The sequence below is a fragment of the Copidosoma floridanum genome, unplaced genomic scaffold (genome assembly GCF_036245765.1).
Source record: "Copidosoma floridanum isolate Cflo_tuat_1 unplaced genomic scaffold, Cflo_Japanese_pri ptg000029l, whole genome shotgun sequence".
In the NCBI taxonomy this organism is placed as follows: Eukaryota; Metazoa; Arthropoda; class Insecta; order Hymenoptera; family Encyrtidae; genus Copidosoma; species Copidosoma floridanum.
In genome coordinates, this window is record NW_028321906.1 from 7,416,203 (window position 1) to 7,440,328 (window position 24,126).

The 24,126-nt window shown below is 43.2% G+C and overlaps 1 protein-coding gene across 1 annotated transcript in view; it reads right to left on the reverse strand.

Annotated features, from left to right (window-relative positions):
* Positions 1-24,126, reverse strand: part of nolo (ADAMTS-like no long nerve cord) — a 58,183-nt gene that overhangs the window by 20,149 nt on the left and 13,908 nt on the right. The window contains exons 3-4 of the mRNA XM_089596095.1: positions 12,196-12,251; positions 10,429-10,525 (exon numbers count right to left, since the gene is read on the reverse strand). Of these exons, the coding sequence (XP_089452221.1) occupies positions 10,429-10,525; positions 12,196-12,251 (153 nt within the window). The remainder of the gene's footprint in view (positions 1-10,428; positions 10,526-12,195; positions 12,252-24,126) is intronic.

Below are 24,126 nucleotides of genomic sequence, written 5' to 3' on the forward strand. Positions count from 1 at the left end.
ATGTATATTCCATTAAAAATGATATCCCTCTGCAGGGTGCATTAAAATAATTCTCGAGTTTCGCTCTCAAAGCTGAAGCTCATATTTTCCAAATTGTATGTGTAACGAGGTTTTGTTTATTAACAATTATTCGAGGGCAGCTACTATGTGCAAGTCACAGGCGTTTATTTATTTCATCAAACCATACGAGAGATAGAGAGAAACTCGCTCGCGAAATTCAACGCGTGTTTGGTCTGGCCCGGGGCAATGCACAGCACCGGACCACCCCCACAAGCAAACTGGTTCTTGTTTCCTTTGCTGTTCAGCCTGTCGAGTTCGTTTGCTCTCTCCCACACGCGACGACGCGTACAATGCGTACAAGCAGAGGTTATTCGAATAATGTCTGGGACCACTGCCACACTTACCCCCTTGGCTTATTGTTTTGTGCTCGTAGTATCATAGATTTTGATGGATCATTTCGATAAACTTTCGTTGGTTGGTCCTCGAGTCTACTTTCATATGCACCTATTGGAGCTTTCTTTTCGATAACGCTATCGACAGCTCCCTCGTTCGGAAGGATGGTAAATACCGTACGCAGATTAAAGACTTTCAATAGTGTCGGTGTGAAATGTATCGTAGAGAAGAACATCAGTTTTGCCTCCCTTTTTTTACCCTATAATGGAAGCACAGATGCGAAAGGGCCTCTGGGCGGTGTTTTAACGGAGTTGGGCCGCAAAAATGCGCTCCATAAATACCCCTCCGATAGTGCCGTCCTATCGGAAAGGCATGATTTCGCGTTACGGGTCTACGTTAACTGTACACGGAAGGTTGGCCGATATTCCATTAGTGCTGCTTTTGCTTTTTGCACTTTGGCTCCACTCTATCCAGACGTGTTTTTTTAGGATTTATTTTAAGGGTGTGGCTTAAAGAAGGGATTGCAAATAGCACAGGTACGTCGAGGCATAAGATTCTTATAAAAGAGCGACGGCGTAATCAAGTACATCTCGCAAATAAAACCGAGTTGTGGCTGCTTGGCCATAATTATGATTGGCTTGCTTCGTTTGAACGGTGGATTTAATAATTCGATCGATTAATCAGTTTGAAACGCCATAAAACCGAGGCAAGGAGTTCCTCCTGTGAGATTGATATTGCTCATTGTACGCAGAGTTTAATTAATTATCGTGGTACACTGATTCATCTCTTTCGGATTCTTTAGCTGGATTCGGGGTATTAATCACAATGATGAATCGATAACAGTAGCGTGAATAATTGGTACACCAGTATTTCATTACAAAACAACATGAATGATAATTTCATCAATTTAGTAGTGGAGAAACTCGTTGGATGAACGTTGTACCAGCAAGATTTCAGTAAACTCGTGAAACATTCACCGCAGTAATCATGCAAAGTAACTATCAACTGCACCTTAGATTACATTAAAGGAGTTTACACGTAACAGAGCTGTAGCGCATGCAGCCCATCGTATTTGCATTTTACCAACATACTAATATTTAAGACGTAAGGCATACTCTCAAAGGAGCCACGTATTAAATTTTATGTAACCAATAAGTACAGTAGAGTAAAGTGATCAATTTAACAGCGGTAAGGCCACAATAATCATGTGGCTGACCAAACTCGGTGTTTACTACTTAAGAAGTAAAATGACTTAGGTTCTCACGAGATTAAATAAAAATTACTTTTGAAGATTTTCTTTAAAGTAGAGTTTCAAATACGTAATTAACAACACGGTTTAAAAGAAACATTTTAAGCACCTGTTACTTGATTTTCAGATTTCTTTAGTCGTTGACGAATTAGTCCACGTTTCTTTTTAAACATTCCTTTTAATAAGCGGCCATATACGGTGATTCTAATTAAATTTTAAGTCACTAGTTTATCAATAATTATCACATAATTAAGTATCTGATTTGGAACGCAAAAATCTCAAAACAACCCAATGGCTGACAAAACTTGACTTTTACTACTTAAAATAGGAAAAATTTTATTTATTATCATAACAAAAATAAATATCAAACTTTTTTTTTATCATCAGTAGTCTTTTTAGAAAACGGTTTTAAGCCGTGGTTAAAAGAAAAATTTTAAAAGAGCCTACTCGATTTTTAGGATTTGCAGAATAATGGTTTTTCGATAATTACTTGATTAGATAGCAAATAGTTGCAAATATTTTTCTTTAACGTAGCACATTTAATAGACAACTATTAATAGTAATTTTAGAAAAAGCCACAATTATATGATTGCATTAAACTTTCACACGCAATAATCTTGAATCAAATGAAGGTCTGACCAAATTCAAACTTTACTACTTACACTGGATAAGAGTTTATTTTATAATCCACAAATAAATATCAAATATTTGTATATCAAAAGAGATCTTGTCAGATGATGGTTTCAAGCAGTGGCTAAGATAAAAATGGTAAAAGTATCTACTCGATCTTTAGGGCTTGCAGAATAATGTATTTTCATACAAATACAGACGGTAATTTCAGAACCATTGAAAGCCACTAGTACATGAACGAAAACTCAAAAAGCTCGAACTCACCAGATGTCTAAAAAAACTCGATTTTTACTACTTTAATACAGTGGTTACAAAAAAAATGTGAAAAGTATTTCTCGATTTTAGTACTTGCAAAACAATGGTTTTCTGGTAATTACGCAATCAGACGGCAAATAGTTCTAAATATTTTTCTTTGAAGTAGTTAGTACATCAAATAGACGAACACAGAAGGTCATTTGAGAAAAATCTAGAAATACATGAGGATACATAGCTGATTCGAGTGCAATAAGAATGAATCAACCAGATGTCTGACCAAACTCGAATTTTACTACTTAAAAGGGGGTTAGGTTTAATTTAATATCACACAAATAAATATTTAATATTTTATTTAAAAGTAGTCCATTTAGCTAATAATTTTAAGCAGTGATTATGAGAAAAATTTTAAATCAAGTACCTACTCGATTTTTAGCACTTTTGGAATAATGATATTTGATTAATACGTGAGTAGACGGCAAATAATTTAAAATATTTTTATTTTAAGTAGCTCATATAAAAGATATATACAGACAATTATTTAAGAAAAAGTTTCAAGTCTTTGAGTGTACATGGTTGATTTGAATGCAGTAAGATTGAATCAACCGAATGTCTGACCAAACTCGATTTTACTACTTAAAATGGGGAAGAGTTGATTAAATTATTACACAATAAAATATCAAACTTTCTTTGCTCAAAAAAAAAATACTTTAGTAGACAATTTTTAGTGGTAGAAAAAAAATTGATTTGATTGTTAGTATTTGCAGTATAATAGTTTTATAGTAATTATGTGACTGAATACGAAACAGATTGATTTATTATTCTTTGAAGTAGTACACCTAATAGACCTACACAGACAATTATACAAGAAAAAGCCACAAGTATAATATATGTGTGAACATAGTTGAGTTTAAAGGTAATAAGCTTGAATCAACTGTATTTCTGACCAAACTTGAATCATACTACTTATTAGATTGTACAGTTGGTTTAATCATCATGCCATAAAATAAAATTTTTTTTTATAAAGTAGTCCTTCTAGTAGGTAATGTCAAGCAGTAGTTGTAGGAAAAAATTTTCCAACCCCATTTTTAGCACGCGTAAAACAGTGAGTTTTCGATAAGTACGTGATTAGATGGTAAATAGTTAGAAATATTTTTTCTTAACTCATGCAATAGATATACTTAGATAACTATTAAAGCAAAAGCTATAAGTCTTTGAGTGCACACAGCTGAATTTGAATGTAATAAGCTTTAATCAATGGGATGTCTGACAAAACTCGACTTTTACTACTTAAAATAGGGAATCGTTTATTTTATTGTCACACAATAAAATAGAATTTTTTTTAAAAGTAGTTCTTTTAGTAGATAATTTCAAGCAGTAGTTGAAAGAAATATTGTGAAAGTACCAACTTTGATTTTTTAATACTTGCATAATAAAGGGTTTTCGGTAATTATGTGATTAGATAGCAAGTAGTTTAAAATATTTTTTTTTAAGTAGTACATCTTATAGACATATACATACAACTTAAGAAAAAATTTCAAGTCTATAAGGGCATATAGCTAAATTTGAATGCAATAAGCTTTAATTGATGGGATGTCTGACAAAACTCGATTTTTACTACTGAAAATGAAGAAGAGTTAATTCAATTACCACACAATAAAATAAAAAATTTTCTTTACTCAAAAAAGTCTTTTTAGTAGCCAATTTTAAGCAGTGGTAAAAAAAACTTTTACAGTACCGATTTGATTATTAGTACTTGTTGCATAATAGTTTTTGGTAATTACGTGATTCGATACAAAATAGTTGGAAATATTTTTCATTTAAGTAGTACATTCAACAGATTAACACAGACACTTGTTTGAGAAAAAGCCACGAAAAAGCAAAAATCTCGAGTCCATCTAATGTCTGACCTAACTTGACCTTTACTACTTAAATAAACGAGTTTCTTCGATTATCTCGCAACCAAACGTCAATTGATTTCGTCAATAGTAGTATTTTCAGCAGATGATTACAAACAGTAATTAAATTAAAAAATTTGAAGCCGTAAACGTAAAAAAAATTCCCGCAGCATTCACGGTACACAACCGAGCACCAAGCCGGGGTTGAATACGTGGTGGGGTTGGAAAGTCGTTTCATAGAGTGGCGGAAAAAGTAAGGGAGAATGTAGTACTCTCGGGAAAGGCAAAACATTCCGAGTTTATGAACACGAGTTAGAGGCCAAGCTCTTTCACTTCGCGTACAGGTATACGTGAGGTTCAGAACATCGATGGGTGCAGTACGTTGTTGTGTATATAGTATACACAGCAACCGCGGTCGGGCCATTCAGAGGGTCTTCATTTTCGCGAGACCGCTCATATTACGGGTATACGAGCAACTTTCACTTGTAATCCTCCTCCCTTTCCTCCCGGCTTCTGCGGGTACAACGGATCAATTTCATTTTGGAGCTTCGCCGAGCCAAAGCGGGGCTTCCTTTTTTCTTTAGCTCCAATAATTACGCAACGCCAGCTCCTATGGTCAATTAGCAATTGGAAACTCGTTTTTTGAATTTTTTTTGTTCCGATCGTTGATATCATTTCTCTCTCTCTCTCTCTCTCTCTCTTTCTCTCTCTCTCGTTGAGTTGCATTTTCCTGGAACGTAGGCTTAAACATCTCCATAGAGTTATCTCTCGATAAAACATACAATAATTAACGAACGAGAATAACGAGATAAAACAACAAGTCAGGGAGCATTTATTTTTTCGTGAAACACCTTGCAACGAGCAAATTATCGTTATTATCCTGAAACGTCGAAACAACACTCGAGCTGAGGTAAAACAAGCATCAGCTCGGAACGTGTCCGCAACGCAAAGCTCGAAAGACCGTATACTCTGAAGCAGCTGGTTCTTTTTATAAGCTTCGGGTGAGGTACTGTATAAACCGCAAAAAAAAAAAAAAAAAAAAAAAACCGACAAACCAGCCGAGGAAGACGTATTCTCCCACTTTACGGCACCTTTTAGCCGGCTTATAAACACACACGTATACGTACAACTAGTCACGTGCCGGTGTTTCCTCGCTCCTGTTTCTCTCGAGCAGCACAAGTGCTCCAGCAGTTCGTGCGTCCGTATCGAGGGGTCGGCTGCTTATGCTTTATTTCCCTCGAAAAAGCGAAGCGCACGTTGACGTGAGCTTTTAGCTTGAACGTTTCAATCTTGAGGGGCCACTGTTTACGCAACGTATGAGCTTGAAAGGCTCCAGAGAGTTGAAAGCTCACGCGAGAGGGTTGTTTCACCACCGCTCGCTAAGGTGCTAAGGTTACTGGGATTTTAATTAAAACTGCGGAATAATGGGTATGCTTTTTTTCTTGTCGACAGCCTCAATGAGTGCTACAACGATTCGAGGGTGCGTTCCATAATGTGTTGAATTTTATGATTAAAGCGTTTTTCGAAGGATAATCAGCTCCTGTCTGATTTCGAGCGACTTTTTGCGCAAGTTGGGATCCATCATTCGTTGCGGCACTTTGGACGAGAGCCCCGAAAACAGCCCTAATTTCGCGAAGTAGTAAAATACTCGGGCGGTGGCCGTAAAAACTTTCGGAACCTCATTCGCCGGAATCGGCAAACCGAGTTAAAGGAAAAAGAAAAAAAAAAAAAAAAGACGAAACGGCCGAGAAATCCTGATGAAATATTTTCGACACGCAGCAGCAACTGTAGCCCGTGAACTTTTTTTTCCCTCCCCCACGACCTCCCATCGTCAAAAGCAGAGCAAGAAAACGAGCGAGCTCGAAACCCTTTATCGCCGTCGTCGTCGTCTCGGAAAAACTTTTTCTTTCGCGAAAATGAAGAAAAGAGGCAAAAGGGAGGCGACGAAAATAGAGAGCGCCTCCTCCGCCCACTCATACGTCGAGGCAAATTCAGCTCACGCGCGTACAAAGGAATCGGGCGCACACTCGTGAGGAGCTGTAAAACGAAGAAAACCGGTAAGTACAAAGAGGTGCGGGAAGTGTATAAGGAAAAACATGAAAAAAAATCGGCAGGTGCGCTGTGTGTTTACGCCAAGTGGGTTTCACGGCTGTGTAGCCGTTTACGCCAGGAGCGGCTTTGTATAAACACCATGTGAGTTTTCCTCTCGAGATTGCGCCGGGGCGTCCACTTTTATTCGACGCCGGGCTTCGAACCCGCTTCGCTTGCTCGCGGCTTTTGACGGGCTCGCGTTTCATGTCGTTCACAGATTTTCGATGCGTGAATAATTTACGCGCTTTTTTCTCCCCCTTTTTAAATTATTTTTTCAATGAAACCGTCCAACCATATGTGCGTTTTAGGTGAGGATTAATGCGAATAATATTTTACATTGTGTTACGGTCACGTTGTTAGTTCCGAGTAGTTTCATTAAATTTACACTAACCGTATTAACTGAACTCGGTTTCAATTACTTAAAAACGCCACGCCTCTGTAAATATAAGACGTAAACACAACTTTCCATTTGTTTGACAAAGTTCAAAAGTAGTACAAACTCCAACCGATCAACCATCACCGCGAGCTGAACGATCCAGTTTATAAGAGTCCTCGTCAAACCGATCATCAAAAAGTTCAAGTAGTTCAATACTTGACTCCAAAGTGTTGGGCGAACGAAATACGGAACTGATTCATGATATTAAACGATACCAATTCAACGTGATTGAAAATCACACCACTGATTGGTATAAGAAAAAACGCAGATAACATTACACTGATGAAAAAAACACGCCATCACTCTAGATCGCCTATCGGTCCACGTAAATGAATAGCCATGCTTTTACCGTAGAACATCAACACACGGCCACTCCACCAATCGACCGGCCAACCAGCAGGGTTTTACCACTCATATATATACAGGTATACCATATACAGGTATACACAGGGGCAGGAATCTGGGGAGCATACCATCATCATCATCATCATCGTCGTCATCATCATTATCATCAACATGTCTGCTGGCTCGTGCTCAGCAAATTTGACCTCGTTTCCCTTCGCTTCCAGGGTATAGGGGAGAGCCACCACGGTGGTAATACCTGTATGTACACGCAGTGGCAATCTACCTGCAGGAAAGTCGCTATTCATCGGCTAAAATAACCATAGACTGACCCTTGGCAAAGCAATCCCCCTCCACCCTCCCTTGCACGTGTTTCTGTTGTCGAGACGTGTATTGTTTTTATATTGTTCTCTGTTCTTTTGCTTTCTCGTTTTTGTTGTTTTTTTTTCTTGCGAGCTGTTCCGGAAAGCGTTCCGCTACACGGATCTTGGACGCAAAATTGTCAGCGGATTTCTACAGTTGTCGCAGTGTTCTTACGAGTAAAAGTTTTCTCCCTTTTTTTCCCCCTTTAAGCTGATTGAAGAATCAATCAACACTAAATGCTTTTACATAGCCATAAGATTTATAATAATTAAACCTTTCAACTTTCCAATAAAACGTCTTTTCTTTCACTAGAGGTACAACTAAAGTTACAACCTCGTAAGTCTCCGTGTCCATCATTCGCACACCGAACTTTTTCATCTCTTCGAAAAGTTTTTACACTTTTTACCTTTCGCGCTTCATTAGCTCACAATTACGTAGAGAAATTCCAACAGGATTTTCCAAATAAAGCCACCCAATGGAATAACGTCCGTAAAGGAAATTCACTTCACTAAGCTTTCCGGGAGAGCACAGGCAAAGCGTTGCATAGAGCTCCACCGCGAGACGGGCAAGATTTTCTCGTGGGTGAGTAGCCATGCATCCGCGAATTGAATCCGTGCATTTAAAGAATCTTTGCGGTATAAACATACGCCCTCGGGTAGGTGTAACAACATCGCTACATCCGTGTTTATACGCTACGCTAGAAAGGGAACTGCTTAGGGGGAATGGAAAAATTATCCGTAAACCCTTTCCGGTTGGATTTTCTCCTTATGTGGAATCGTTGCTGCGTCGAATGAATTACTATCCATATGTAAGACCAAGTATCCTTTGACTATTTTTTTTTTTCGCGCCAATAGTATCCTCAAAAAGGACACCCGTAAAAGAAACTCCGAGCGGAAGTAGTACACCCGGGTCGTAAATAGTCCATCCAACAGGACGTCGTCACTTGCAACGATACATACACAAGTCCGGCTTTTGACTTTGCCGTCGCCACTGTGGCGACGTAGACGCCAATACGAAACGTCGCTACGAAGCCCTACAAACACTCTTTCCTATCCTTTATCCATTGGTATCGAAGTTCCTATGCGTCGCCCTGGTAAAATGGCAAAACAAACGACGGTAGGTTACAATAGGTTAGCGGTTCGCTTAGAAAAAGCCACTCATGTAAGCAATAAGTTAGTGATTACGTATTCCGAACCTCCGCTCATTAGGACGACAAAGAAAAGGAAAAAAAAAAAAAAAAAAAAAAAAAATGAGAGGGAAATGCCGTAGCCTTCTACAAAATCGCACACACGCTTACACGTATATACACATGTATCCTCGTATGTACCTCGAAATCTGTGGCAACAGCAGCCTCCGTTCGTATTATAGGGTTGTGGGTCAACAACGTTCAAACACAGACGTATTACGTATGTAGGCCTCGAATGAAGGCAGGGGGTGTGGAATTTTCGTCCTGGATCCAAAGGATACAGTCTATACGGAGTATACCCACACGTACGCCAGGGGCTAGCATTTTGCAGTAGCAAAGGGAGGCGTGGGTAAGGGGAGGGTGGATGGAATAATGTGGGTCGAGTCATCCGCCACGGGCTTGCTCCCCTTTTCACAGTGATATATATATCTGTATCCCAGGCTCAGTTGTTACGTTTGCGTGGGTAATGCGCGTACAGGCCGGGCATAGCGAGCCGTGAATCTGCGAATGCATTACCCACATACGTGTACGTACCAGATGGTCTCTGTAGAAAAAGAAAGAGAGAGAGAGAGAGAGAGGCGTTCGGAGGATCATTTTGTATTTTGGCGCTTTCGCCACACGAGCGCCTTACGTTTGGGCATTCAACCGCGAGGAAGAATGCCAACTTGGCAAGTAAACTAATTTGCAATAATTAACTACATCCCGACTTGTCTTGCGCTGTAGGTGCGATGACACAAGGCGGGCAAACTTTGGGTACGGATAATTATCAGCTCGAAATAAGTATATGTATACAAGTTGACTCTCGTTGTTTATGCTATAGGCGCCCATGTAAAGTACACTAAGGTGGAGAGGGGGGGGGGGTTCAATTGATGCACCAGAGCGTTATTTTAATTAACTCGAAATACGCGCGTTCAATTATAAAGTTCAAAAGTTCAAAGGGACACGCTCTGGCGTGTAGAGTCGTGTTTGTTGTGAAGATGAAAATCCGAGTGGAGGACGAGAAACGCATTGTCTTGCGCGATTGCTCATTTTAGCAGCACAAGCATCAACTCGAAGATAAACGAGCGAGGGACAAAATCGAGCAACGGCACACGGGACTTGTGTACCATTACACAAGAGACAGAACAAACAACGGAGCGAGAGACGCGTCGGCAATTTTCGGAAATTATCTCACCCCCCCGAAAATCACCTGTTCGCAGGAGTTGGTAGGTGGGTAGGAGAAGAGCATCACCGCTCGAGTTATATATTATCGCCAACTCCCAGAGAGTTTACAGCTAGTTTGTATGTACGCGTGTACACGTGGTGTATACGTGTAGCGGCAAAGCCGCGAGAACTTGAGTTTAATTTGTTCGGCTGCCCACTCTACGGGGAGAAACCGAGAGCAAGAGAAATGGGAAGCCCAAGTGTGTACCTATATCTTCCCAGCGCAGTGGTAACAGCCGCTTATAGTAACAACAATAATGATGATCATGTAGTAATTATCGCGTGGGGAAAAAAAAAACTCGTGGAGTGTACATGTAAGGGTTATAATGTGATATTAGTAATAATAACAACAACAATAATAACTGTAATAATAAAACACACGTACCTGCACGTTGCAAACTTTGTATTTGATGTTCCGGCTCTTGCACGGCTTCCGCCGGCATCGCTGCTTTTGCTGCTTCGACAGACCGCCCCCGCAGCTCCTGCACATAATAAAGTTTTTGTTTTTGTTTTTTCGTTATTGCCAATGATGATGATTTTAGTTGTTTATGATATTACTTTGGTTTTTTTTCTCCGGTTTTATCGGGACACAATGGAAAAGATTATAGTTATTATCTATTCATCATGGAAAACTCGTGCTTTTTTCAACTGTACGAACAAAAGGAGCACCAATTCGAGCGGAGTATAAGGGGTAAGTCGCGCGATGTATAACGTTTGACCCTGAAACCCATCTTTTTGTCGAGGGGCGACCCACATTTTTTTTTTTCGCCAACAATGACTTATAACCCCTGCGCTCTGGGCTCTCGAGCTGCCTTTTTGCCAAACTTCCCCCCTCCCCCAACTGATGATTCAGGGTACTTTTTCCGATCTTCCGTTCTAGCGTGGAGTTTCTTTTTTCCTCCTTTCCTCGAATTCACCCGACCTAGGTCACCGGAAAACAATGTAGTGGTGGAGCTCTTTTTTTGATAATAATGTTTCAGTTGGCAAATGAAAAAAAGGAATTGTTAATTGTTTTTTTTTTTTTTTCAACCCACCAAGTAGCCACATTATGTACCGATTGCCGCGATATTTTGGACACGCAAAGGTCCTTGTAAGAGATACCGAGAGGAAGGGGGAGAAAACGGAGGGAAGCCCTGTAAAAGCCTTGCGGTGATTCGGTCACCCAAACATATGCGCACGAGATATACGTATACCCGCGGTGTTCGGCCCCGAAGCGAAGCTAAAAACTCTGGTGGAAAACAGAGCTGGCACCCAACGGAGGACGTGGGGGGGGGGAGGAGAGAGATCGATGGAGATGTAAGGAGACGGGCGCAGCGCGGGCTCGTAAAATAGGCGTTTCCGAGGGCGACCCGCTCGAGTCCGAGGGAACTTATAAAACTCATAAATTACCCGTCCCGGCCCCGCAGCCAGGACCTCCTTTTCTTCTCCGTGAAACGCGAGCGAGCAAAGTTATCGCCAAGAATCCGCGCGCGCCGGGAAAGCTAAAGAGGCCCTTCTGGGATGTATATACCTACGCGTGTAAGCCGAGGAGAAGGGGGTGAAAAAACAACACAAGCCGAAACGTTTAGCGGAAAGAGAGAGAGAGAGAGCTCATTGTAATGGGTGTACAGCGAGCGAGACAACCGAGAAATTGATTGAGACACAATGGGGGCCGAGTGCACCGTCGAGATGGCGAAGGGGGGGAGGAGACCTGAGGTGGTAATTTCGCTTTCGTTGAATAAGCAAGACTTTTGTGCTCCCCTCCCCCCCTTCGCCATCTCGATACAGCGACTCTCAGAGCTCACTCCTCTCCACCTTTCTTTTTTTTTTTTTTTGCTGTCTTGTTCTTCTTGCTTTTTCTTCTTTGGGTGGAAAGGAGGAAGTTACTCGTTTTTTCTCTCGCCAGTGCGGAACTGCGGATCTTCGAGGCAATGAATAATAATGACAGGAGTACGGGTGGTGCCGCAGTCTGAGGTTTCGCGAGTTTTTTTTTTTTTTTTTTTTATATATAATCGCGAGAGAATCAAATGGCCTTTTTTTCTCAACACTGCATTGTAGGGCTGTCATAATTATGCCAAACATCATTTTCCGATCATTGTTATTTTTTTCTCCATCATCCGGACGAGCCAAGCATCAGGGCTACACGATACTTTACAAGCACATAGGTACTCACCTCGAGCAGGGCGTCCATTCTCCCGACGAGCTTCCCTGTAACAAAAAATACAATGCCTCGTTAGTTCAGTAGCAAGGTATACAGTCATCGTTGAAGGATCAACATTTCGTCAAACAAAAACAAAAAAACATGCCATTATTTCTCAGAGGACACCTTTGCATAATGAATCGGCGTATCCATTAGCGCGCTTGTGTGTGAGCAACCCCTTGCCAAACTACCGAAATCTCGGCAAAACACGAGAGAGTGGGTGTATCCTCGACTCGAGCGACTCTGACTGTCAATAAGTGATTCGTCTGCCGTGAAATTTCTCTTTCCCGTGCTTCTCTTCTGTCCCCCCTCCCTCGTCGGATGCATTTTTCATCGGGGCTTCCTATACCTCTATTGTGTATCGACACGAGTTTTTTTCGGCCCACGTGCTCTGTACCCTTACTCGCCTTGGATATTTTATACGGAAGCCTAGTCGAGGCTCTTCCTTTGCCCCCCTCCCCTGTTTTTTTTTTTTTTTTTTTTTTTTTTTTTTTTTTTTTTTCTCGTATAGTATATACGATACTCTTTCGTATGATGTATGTGTATACACAGAGTCTGTATGTGATGTGGTAAGATGGATACGGCAGTGCAAGGGGCTGTACGGTGTACACGATGATTCGCTGATTTTCCAAAGGAATCATAATGAAGCGAAGGGATGTTGTTAATCTGTGCACGGGATGATTAAGGGTTGTTTGGGTTAACAAAAGTTTGGATTTTCTTCAACTTCTTACGTCGGAGAGGATTTCTAGAAAAAAAAAAAAAAAAAAATGAATTTGCGCTTGTACAATATATATCGCGTGGAAAGGAATAAATAATAAAGTTTGTTTTGTCCAAAGAGACGTGTATCGATCGATGACATTGTTACTCAAGTGAGGCAATATAAGGAAACGATTGGTGTTTACCGAAGAATATCCTCATTTCGACTAAATCGACGTGTTGTTAGATATCATAGTGGACAACACAATATATACAGTGTCATCTGTAATAAAGGGTTGATATGTATGCAAGACGCGGTTGATGGTTATTACCCGAGCAAACGACAAACGTGCGTTGTTGAAAGTACACAAGTTTGATCGCGGGATCGACAAGCCAAACTTTGACAAGCAATAATGTCGCACCGTAACGTACGCAATACACGCAAAGTAGTTCTTGGGCGACAAACAGTCCCAATGGTAACTTACGATGGCTAAGAATATCGAACTCTGTCAGCCACTGATCAAACATCACGATCGAACACGTGCAGCCGCGCACCCCCGATCCTCTCCATTACAAATGCAAACTCGATCGCGCGATCTGCTGTAATTACCACCTGTAGTGGGTGTACGTGTGCAAATACGCGAGGACCGATGTAAATGCAAGGTGTCGGTTGGCGTTTTTTTTTTTTTGTTTCCTCGCTCGCAAGTGTGCCGATTCCCGTGAAAAATGCATACGTCTGAAAGCTTTTTCCGTGGAGTGGGCTTTTCTCGCTTGACCAAGAGAGATATATATGTTTGACGAAACAAGACTCCCTACGAGTAAAAAGGTCAAAAGTATTTTTTTTTTTTTTTTTTTTTTTTTTTAGATCGTTTTGAAGGAACGACAAGTGTTGGGTAGAGATTCATGAGGATTTCTACAGGCTAGATGGTGGTACCTATACTTGGTCGAAATCGGCCGATCTTCGTACCGCTGTTATAAAAGATGGGTATACACAGATGATGGGATTATTGTTATCGTGTCGAGTTTTATTTTAGTCGTGTCACGTATGTGATGCACAATGCGGTGTTGTTATTTCCTCCGTCTGGGGTATTTTTTTTTTTCAACAGAAACATCTATCGTTTTGTTGGCTGTACCCTACTCGGTTTGACACTCGACACGATTGAACATTCTGCCAAATGAACACACGCTGGAGAGTAGCGAAGAATCGCGTTTATTTCAGACCCTACTTTATGCACGAGAAAATAAACACTCTGCAGCACATATAGGTCGCTAAAAAAAATAAGGTTTTCGCTTCTCAAACAATTCAATCACACCTCGATCAAATATTTTGACAGCGGCGGATATTTCGCGGTCGTATTTTTCGGAAAAATCTTTTTTTTTTCCTCTTTTTTTTCCGCCCATCAACCGACAAACATTGATCATCAAAACGCGAGAGGTTTTCCCAATAGTGGCAGAAAAACAAACAACAGCCAGTTCAACTTCTCTGAGCATATATAATTTACTCCCGTGGAAAAAAAAGGTACCGATAGCGCCAATACCAGAGATACAACAATCGCAACACTTTTGCCCTCCCCCCCCCTCGTTACTCGAGTATACGACTCCTTCTCCAAAAAGATCCCACCTCAATGGAAAACAGCATGTATAGTCAGCTTTTCAAAGGGGCAGCATTCCAAAGTACGCGAGGCCTCGGGGGGAGAGAAGAACGGCATTTCCAATTCCCGGGGCCCAATCTAAAATCAATCTTGGTCCACTCTTCCATCTTATACGCGTGTACAAACCCTTCAGCCAAAAAGTCGAAGGATTGCATTATTCAAGCATCCTCGGCCCTTTTTTCCCCACCCACTAAAGTTCCGAGCGATGATCCCTCTTTTCCAGCCATTTGGCTGATGCATTTCCTCGTGCCATCGCAGAGAGGGGCCTTTTGCGACAAAGCTATACCCGGGGAAATTCATTCCGCATTAACCTCGACAGAGTGGCAAGCCGTGTCTTCCCCCCCCCCCCACGTGCTCTTTGCTCCTCCTTTGAGGGTATGGATATATATACATTGTGCGTGAAAGAGACAGGAATCGTCTGACGAAGGCTCGCGTGTCGCTGGATTTATTGATGGGACGGGGAGCGTCGACGCGCGACACCAGAAAGAGAATCAGGACCGAGGATGGTTCTTTTTTTAAGGTTTTTCCCCGCTCGTACACGACTTTCTCGGTCGTGTGTTAATGTTTGATCGCGCTACACCCGGCCTGGATCTCGTCGAGTCGGCTGCGAGTGCCGATGGGAAATTAATCTTCGGAGCCGCCAAATCGATCCGACCTCGTATCAATTTTTCATCCCCCTTCCCCGTTCTTTGCTCATCTGGGCATTTATTTTCAAGACAGCGGATTTGATGCAACGCGCAGAAACGAATTCCTTGTCGCGGTATCAACCAAACGAGACCGATGTCCTTCGCAGGGCGCAGGTATTTTCTTTTAATGGGTGGAATATACACAAGATCCTGCGCTTGTAATCTCTTGAAATATATTGCAAGCGGGGGAGGGGAGAGTCCTTTGGACATTTTTCTTCGCTGCTCGCGAGAGTGGGCGCATCAATCAACGCGATCGCGTGTCCCGAGCGTCGTTTAGCGGCGAATTATAAATACCACCACGAGTATTTATACTTATTATGTATCGCGGACGCAGAATTTAAGTGGTGCACTGATCTTGTACGAACTCTCTGTCTCTTCTGTATCGCGGGTGTTACTCAAATGGATGACTTGTATAAATCGAGAGAGTGAAAAACTGCCAAGGTGAAACGAGTGGCTCTTTGGGACAATCCTCGCCTCTTGACGCGAGTTTCATCGTACGTACTTTTGTATATCCTCGAGGTGTCCTCTAACTCTTGCGACCCAGTGACCGTGAAGTTCTCTTTGTGCACAAAAATAGGGAGCTCGAGTTATCCGGCGTGTGGCAAGGTTTTCGTGATGATCAATTCCACCGGACCCGTTCGAGAGTAGACTTTGATTTGTCAGTGTCGAGCTCCGGGTGTGACTGACGAGAAAAAAAAAAAAAAAAATTGCTTCTTTTTTTCCCCAGCCGCGCACCTCGATGCGATTCATTTATTCCAAGGGGGCACCGGAGAAGAGCAATCCCAACTCGCGCATAGGCCCGAAAAATCCAAAAGGCTCCGCCGCGGCAAAACTTTCCTCATTTCCCTCCCGATTTTCCGGGCCCCCTGCTCCACAATCAGCCGCTCCCTTTCATTTCCATCGCCTACATCGCGGCGAAAGCTCGAGCCACCCCCCTTTCATCAAAAGGCTCGGCTGTGTCTATCAAATGGTTGCCGAGGAGCGGAGATGGACGGAGGGAGGGCCTGCATTATTCAACCCCGAGTCCTTTTCGTCCCAAAGAAAAGACAATGGCGCCCGTGTAGCCGCGGAGAGAAATTCACGCGCGAGAGGCTAAGCGCGTCTTTGGCTGTCGATTCGTCCTGCCTATCTCGAGGAAAACCATTTCTTCCCCATTGGACTCACAAATTATCGAAACGTAGCGAGGGTGTTTTTAGAGACGCTCATTTTTGTAATCCAGGCGCGCTCGGCCGCGTCCAGAGACGGATCTCTTTCCGGACAACGCGACGATTACTTGGGGGGGGGGGCTCCAGTTGGGAGTATATCGGGTGTCGAGATTTCTTTTTTTTCATTTCCCATCTTGGGCTTGTCTCCGGGTACCTTCGATCCGCAGAGTTAACGATTGACGTCGCAATCAAGAGCGGAGTGACAGGAAGAATGTCTCTTCCCTCGACGCATTCGTGGCATAGCCGTTTTAATCCGTTTTGTAGCGCACGGCAGTCCAACAGCCGGGAGGAGTGTTTTCATTTGGATTAGAGAGCAGCCGAGCTGACGGCAACTCCCGACGTTGACGTGGAAAAGGAAGACGCTTTTATCACCGGCGGGAGATCTCGTTTTGACGCAACTGAGGATACATTCATTTGTATAAGTACGTCGTAATCAAAGTCTTGGATCTACCGTATCTTTGAGCTTTTTTTTTTCAACGGCGCACGCGTTCGAAGGAACATCACGTAGCTCAGCGACGGGGGACCAACTTTTCCGAACGGCGTCTTATTGAGAGGGAAATTGTAAATCTCAAAGCCACCCACGCGTCAACCGCAGCATGTAAATTCACTGGAAAATCCCCGCGTTGACATACGCACGCACACCACTACTTTCCAAAGTAAAAAAAAAAAAAAATAGTCTCACTGCGAGTAGTTTTCACGGTGCTCTACTTTTCGTGAAGAGAGTACAAGGATGACGAAACACGTTCATCTTGCACCAAGATTTTCTCGATGAATTGTCTGATGTGTAGAAACAAAAAAGGATTGTACACCAAGCAAAGCGTCGTGATTACACATCGGCGCACGGGGAGAGGAGGAGGAGGAGTAATCGCCGCACGCGCGTGGTGCACGCAAATTCAATGACAGAGCCATCGCAAACGAATTAATGCACTCGGGCGCGCGAGTATTATTAATATTTATCAGGCCCCGGGCTGCATCGGCGCCCATGTAGGTATACCCCCTGGTCACGTGCACACGTAACGCGTTTAGCGGGTGTACATTGTTATTGTTAAGGAGGGGCTCTCGGCGCAAAGGAACACAATCGCTCGTCTGGAGGGCGCCCACGTGGCGGAGTGCCTACGCGATATTTATTGGGCTCGCACGTGCGAGAGCGCTCATTTGCACTCGTGGGATTGGAATATTAAAACGTGAGAGGAGAGGAAGGCAGAGAACCATCGCGCGCAGCGTTGGTGTAATGGAGCAGTGCTTGTCGAGTTATTAGGGCGCGATGTGTGAGGATCGAGTTATGCAAATTTTGGTTGCTCGTTGCCATCCGGATGGGAGATAATGCCGAGTTGAGTGTATCGTCGCCACGAGTAATTGGTGTACGACGCCAATGTGGATTGTTTTGGTAATAATTGTTCCTGTGGGGGTTTTTTTTTTCGTGAAAACAAACTTTTCCGAGGAAACAATGGTGCCCGATAATTCGATCTTCGTAACGGGAAAGAATTTTTTTCCTTCATAGCTAAAAGCCAGACGACCTTCGAAACGTCCAAGCGGCAAAATAGGGTTTTTTTTGCGAGTTATAAAAGGGACGAGCATCAGGATTCAAAACATCTCGGGCCAAGAATAAGGGGAAAATGAGGACACTCGGGGCGTGAATAGGTGTCGTAAATTTTTTACGCGCCTGCGATCGCCCGTAAATACGAGATGAGACAGTGAGGAGGAGAAGGAGGGGGAAAGGTTATTTTGGGCTCGTAAAGCGCGTCCGGGGCATATAACACAATGGAAGGAGGGACAGGTCGGAAGAATTGACCTACGAGGATAAAAAAAAGACCCCAAGTAGGCGTCGATTAAGTGCCGTACAATTGTGCTGGGGAACGATATTACACTCTTGTACGGTCGCCCTAACGTGTGCGGGGACGCGAAAATCGGTATCCCATGGTTGGGAAAAAATATACTCTTGCTCTTGGCTTGGTATCGACTTTCCGTTTGCTGCTTTTCTCGCGCCCACGTATGTGTGGAGTCCTCTTGTGTACTTGACGTAACACGCACAGGGTGGGTTTTGGGGAGAAAAAAGTGCAACTCCGAACTAGACGGTATAATGTACAAGTATAAGGGGTCGAGTGGGTGCTGCGGAAAGAATAAAGCGTGTATCACAGTCGGTGCAGTAGCCCAGGGGCAAAGGTGTACCTTATTTTGCACTTATTTCAAGCATCGTGTAGTCGAGAGAGCGTGGCTTTCGAGAGGAAGTCTTTTTTTTTCCCTTGATATAGATGTTGCTGGGAAAATATACTTTCGGTCGATTTTACGTTTGGCCCTCGGCTATTTTCACACTCGTGCTCCGTGCCTTTTTGTCGTCGCCTTTCACTGGAGTTGAAGGACTAATTGACTGTTTCGAAGGTAGGGGTTGGGCTCTCGTACCGACCGATATCCAAAAACTTTCGCAATGTTAATCATTTTACCGTCCCATGTAGATCATCGTTAAACCTTTTCGTAGTCCATCTTGTGTTGCTCCACCCGTTTCTGATACTTTGCATTCATTTCCCTTCAAAAAACAGGGAAAATGAACAAACAAACCTTGGAGGAAAAAAAAAAAAAATTGGCAAGCTCGCATTCGGAAAAACACATCGCTCGTTGTGATACCCAAAGAAAGTTTTTCACCCCCGAAAACTGTGCATCAGATTCACGCAGGGTGCAAAAAAGTTATCCCATCAAAAACGTGAACGGCCTCCTATACATACAGAGAGATTTTACGTAATTCGAGTGCAGGCAGTGGAAAATAGAACAAGGGAGAAAAGAAGCAATTCGAAAGATAGTAAACCTTTTATGTGCAGGGCCGTTGACGAAGAGGGAGCAGCGATGATTCATAAACCGCTGGTAGATTGAAAAAAAGAAACATAAGAAAACAACCATTTAAACACCCATGACTTATAATCACCCTTGACTCTAAAATAGCGCTCATGTACACGTTCTCCCTATCTTTTTCTTTTTCGTTCTTTCTAATCCCCGTCTCTCCCTCGTTAAGTATCGTATGGCCCCGGGCATATCTTAAAGAGGACTGACGACGGAGTCTCGGCATAATCTACCCTGTTGTATACGAGGTCCCGGGCGCGCGCGTGGGAGTCACAAAGGATTAATCTCGTCGGGGCGGGCGTCTCGTAAAAAATTCAATTCCAGCTGGCCGCCCCCGAGAGCAATCTCCGCGAGGCTAAATCAGTGCTTCGTTTAAATCTCCGCGAGGATGACCAGGGGGGGGGGGCAGGGGAAGAGCGTTGCTTTTACGCGCCAATCGGAGATGTGCCGCTGTACATGGGCTCTGTGAAGATGCCCCGAATTTCAAACCTTTGTCGATTTTAGATTTTATCGAGGAGTGAGCTTTGCACATATCATACTACTATGGTAATTAACCCTAGGAAGTTTACAAATTAAGCAAAAGAGCGTACCACCTGGATACTTGAAAAAGAAACAAAAAAATCACATATTTCATGGATTGATTATGTATCGAGTAACGCCAAGTCAATCCTGTACACGGTCCAAGCATAGCCTGGGCATTTTTTTTTTCCGCGGTGCCGTGTAATCAGAAATCGATAAAATTTTACGAAACGCTAGAAAATCGAGTTGACCCATCTCTATGGAAGAACATTTCAAATTCACTCCGAGAGCAATTTGCAATTTTTCCTCCCTCACCCCCGCTCTTAGCGCGCGATAGAGCTCTTTTATCGACCGTGAGATTATAACGTTCTATGGTAGAAACGGAGGGTACACTAATTGGCGGAATATCGTTACGCCACTTCAGGAATCAAGAATCGATTTGTAATGCCGGAAAAATCCCACAGAGGCGACAAATGAGAAAAGTATGGTTGCGACTTGTCACCACGGAGTGCAACACCTATAATAAATAAAGTTGCCAATATTCCCGAGTAAAAAAAACACCTCGTCTAAAGCCAAAATAAAAGCATCGTTTGAAATCACAGAGCTTATCATCCATGTCGATGAAACAATAAAAAAAAAAATAGCCATTACCTTCGTGATGTTTCACAGCGCGAATTGGGTATAAAGCCCTGTTGGATTGGCAGCTGAGCCGCACATCGTGCCAAATAAATAATCGAGTGGATCATTAGCGCCCAGGTCGGCCGAGTAGACGTGCCTGGCGCGGGTAATCACTCGTAAATTGTACAGGTAATGACATGTGTACACAGATCAAATTTGCTCGCCTGCGTACTTACACTCGTGGGCATGTATATACATACACGTGCCACTTATGGAATTTTCAATAAATACCCGAGTTATACGTACACCGAGAAATCGTGTGTACAGATCCACGTGGATGGCGATAGAGAGTGAAGGGGGGGCGCGTATATAAGTCTACCGAGGGGGATTTTGACTCCGTGGGTTTATACATCTATATACATGGGCAGGGGTGGAGGGTTAAACGAGCAGGGTAGAGCTGTTTGTCGTGCGTATAATTGCCCCTCTCTAATGGCACTTACGCCCGCTGCCTGCGTATCCTCCTTGTTTTTCCTTTTTTTTTTCCCCTCTACGGAAATAGAGCTTTCGAAGCTTTGCGGTGAGTATAATGTGTACCCATTTTAGTTTCTAACCCGAAAAATTGCTAACCAAAGTCACTTTGCCCGAAAAATCCCAAAGCCAAAAATGTGATAACTCGTCCGAGAACGAAGGGAGCAAAGGCCGCGTTTAATTACCCAAAGTCCAAGCGTTCGCTGCTGCACCCGCGTTGAGTATGAGGGACGCGAGGCATTTACGATACAACCACAGCCGACTCGGAAAATTTGTACCCACAGGGATGTTGTAGCAGCAGCATAAAGCAGAGCATAATTTGAGTCGTAATACGCGGAGAGAAATGAAACCGAGAAATATGTGTAATAACGGGCTCGTGGATCTCTCTGCTCATGAATTATTAACGAGGGGTGCGCCAGCCACGGTCCCTCCCTGTACGTGTGAGTATATCATATCGACTCTTCCTTATGTACATCCACACGCCGGTGCGTGCAGCTTCCGTCGAACGAACGAAGGAGACACGAAGGCAGGGGTTAAAACTACACGTGTAATATTTCGTAATCAAGTCAAACGACTACAATGTATGTCTGAAATGTTGGCCCTTTCGAATGAAATACACGGGTACGGTCCATATAAGGACGGTGTTCAAACAAGACCATGCACCCTAGGGACATTTTATGCGAGTTAATTATTGCACGTACATCCGATATTTTAAAAATATTAGTAAGCGCTAGTATACCTCCGTTGCACCCCACTGATCTGCGCAATTTCTCGACATCGAGCACAACTGTCCTTCTGATGCACGCGTAAAGTGCTCGGTGCACCTATTCCCATCCGTAATCGTTTTAACCGGTAATCGTATAGTTCTCTCTCTTGAACGGTAAAGCTCTAGGCCGTGTGTACATACAAGTTACACGTACTACAACTACCACTTTACTCGTCGCCCGTAACCTTTCCCTAATGGAATTAGTCCGGCAAACTTGGAACTGCGCGCACACACACGCACCAAAGTGCACGTCTACGTATGCGTACCTACATCCCCGAGTCGCATACCTATTTTCCCCAACTCCGACACTCGTTTTTTCTTCTTTTAGTTCACGGGAGGGTTTTTTATTTTTTTATTTTATCGGTGATAAAGTGCTCTGTTAATATTTATGGCGAGCCGTTTGGAACTTGATGAGGCATGAGCGGTGCTTTAGTACATCAGCAGAATAAGATCTCGATTTTAACGCAATGGGCTTTCATATACGTACCCTCCGTTTTGAACAAAAGGTCTATCCATCCCCCGATTGAAAGCGTATACATTAGCAACAAAAATCACCACCACGTCTAAACGATTCGTTTAAGCTTCCGAGCTCAATCGAGTCACATACGACAGACACACACCCAAGCATACAGAAAGAGAGAGAAGCTTGAATCCATAAACCAAGCTGCCCTCTAGCCTCCGTACCTACCAAGGTACACAGCTTACAGCACCCGAGCGCTCCCTCGAAGCCGCTTAGTCGACAATTTTCGCTCCCTTGATGTAGTCGAGGACGTCGACGGCTTGACTAGACGAAGAAGGGAAAAGAGGAGGATGGCTCATCTAATGCTGGTCTGGCGAAAAAGTCGAAGGAGACAACGATGCCGGCGCTCATTGTGTAAAGACACGCGCAATAACCGAGGGTAAGCCAGAGGTATTGGTTTTTTTTTTTTTTTTTTTTTTTTTGTTTTTTTTCATGACAGACTGACGTTTTTCGGAGGGACAGTGTGATAGTACAGGCTTACGATTGATCGTGGCTCCGTTTTTCGGGATTCCGTTCGGGGAGATGATGCAGGAGTAAGAGCGCGATGGAGAGTACAATAAGCTTGGTGTTTTCGTTTCTTGATGTACCTATCCATACAATACTTTTATAGGTAGTTTTTATGGAAACTGTAGAAACAGAGCACGAAAATGTACGTCTCGGTACTCGCCACTGTGAGAAAACAAAGTGGGAGGCAAGAGTAAGTGAGCGATTGCACGGTACGCCCGACGTTTGCAGCTCAAGTAGTTCGAGTCAGCGTTTGGTCGGCCAATGCTCGTCGGAGGGTTTAATGGACCGCGTGAACAATTTTCTCGACTCGTGGTCGATCGCTCTCTCTCTCCTCCTCGTGGGATGTCCCCTCGCCGCAAGAGTTCAACGACAACGTTTACGCGCAAGATTGCCGGGGGATCGGATGATTGAACTTGTCTTCCATGTTTTGCGGACTTTGGTTTCTGGACAAATTTACTTTTTTCGGGAAAAAAAAAGAAAGAGGTTTTTTTTGCTGTCAAGTAATTTACGTTACCTTCTCATAAATATTGTTGGTCCACAGTGTTTGTCTATTTTTCATAGGGGTTGAAAAAAAAAAAAAAAAAATGATTTCGCAATGTTTGCGAGCTATGCTTCTCCGAGATTGACAATGGACTGCTGGGATAATGAATTCCGCGAATATGCAGGACTCTTTTCCAGCTTGGTAGTTCCTGGATGTAGATATGGTCACGATTGGGTTATTGTAAAATCCGATTTGAACGAGAGAACTTAAATAAAACTATATTTCGCAAGAGATTTGGATGGAAACACAACTTTTCCTCGCACACACCCTGCCATTGACAACCCCTCGCAATCGATAAAGATATTACAGTTCAATGATGTAGAAAAACTTTCTTCTCGGTGTAATCCGGGAAATAGGTACGCGGTCGGGTCAATGCGCCGCTAGAATCTTAGCGTCCCGAGTCTCGGGGTAAAATATGGATCCGGTGGTGCGGCGCGGTGATGGAAAATTGTCGTGCCAACAATGTACGGATCTCGTTGACTGCATTGCGACTTTATATATATATATATACATACGCGTAAGTGTATACTTACACGTAGGTACAACGAAATGTACGAACGAGCGTCAAATGTGGGATAACGAAAATGCGAAAAGTAAATTTGCTACGGTTCGACGACATGTAATCGCGAGAGGAAAGGGGTGATGTAGAAGAGGAAAAAGCTTTGCTTTTACGAAAGCACGTAGATTTGTTTTATATTCTGCGCGAAAGTTTTAAGCGGCGCATCAACCGGGACTGTAAAAAGCGCGTCTTGCCGGCGTCTTTTGTCCTTGCGACAGAGGGTGTATTCATCCGTTGTTTCTTGCATGCACTTTGTCGGGGATTTATTCGGAGTT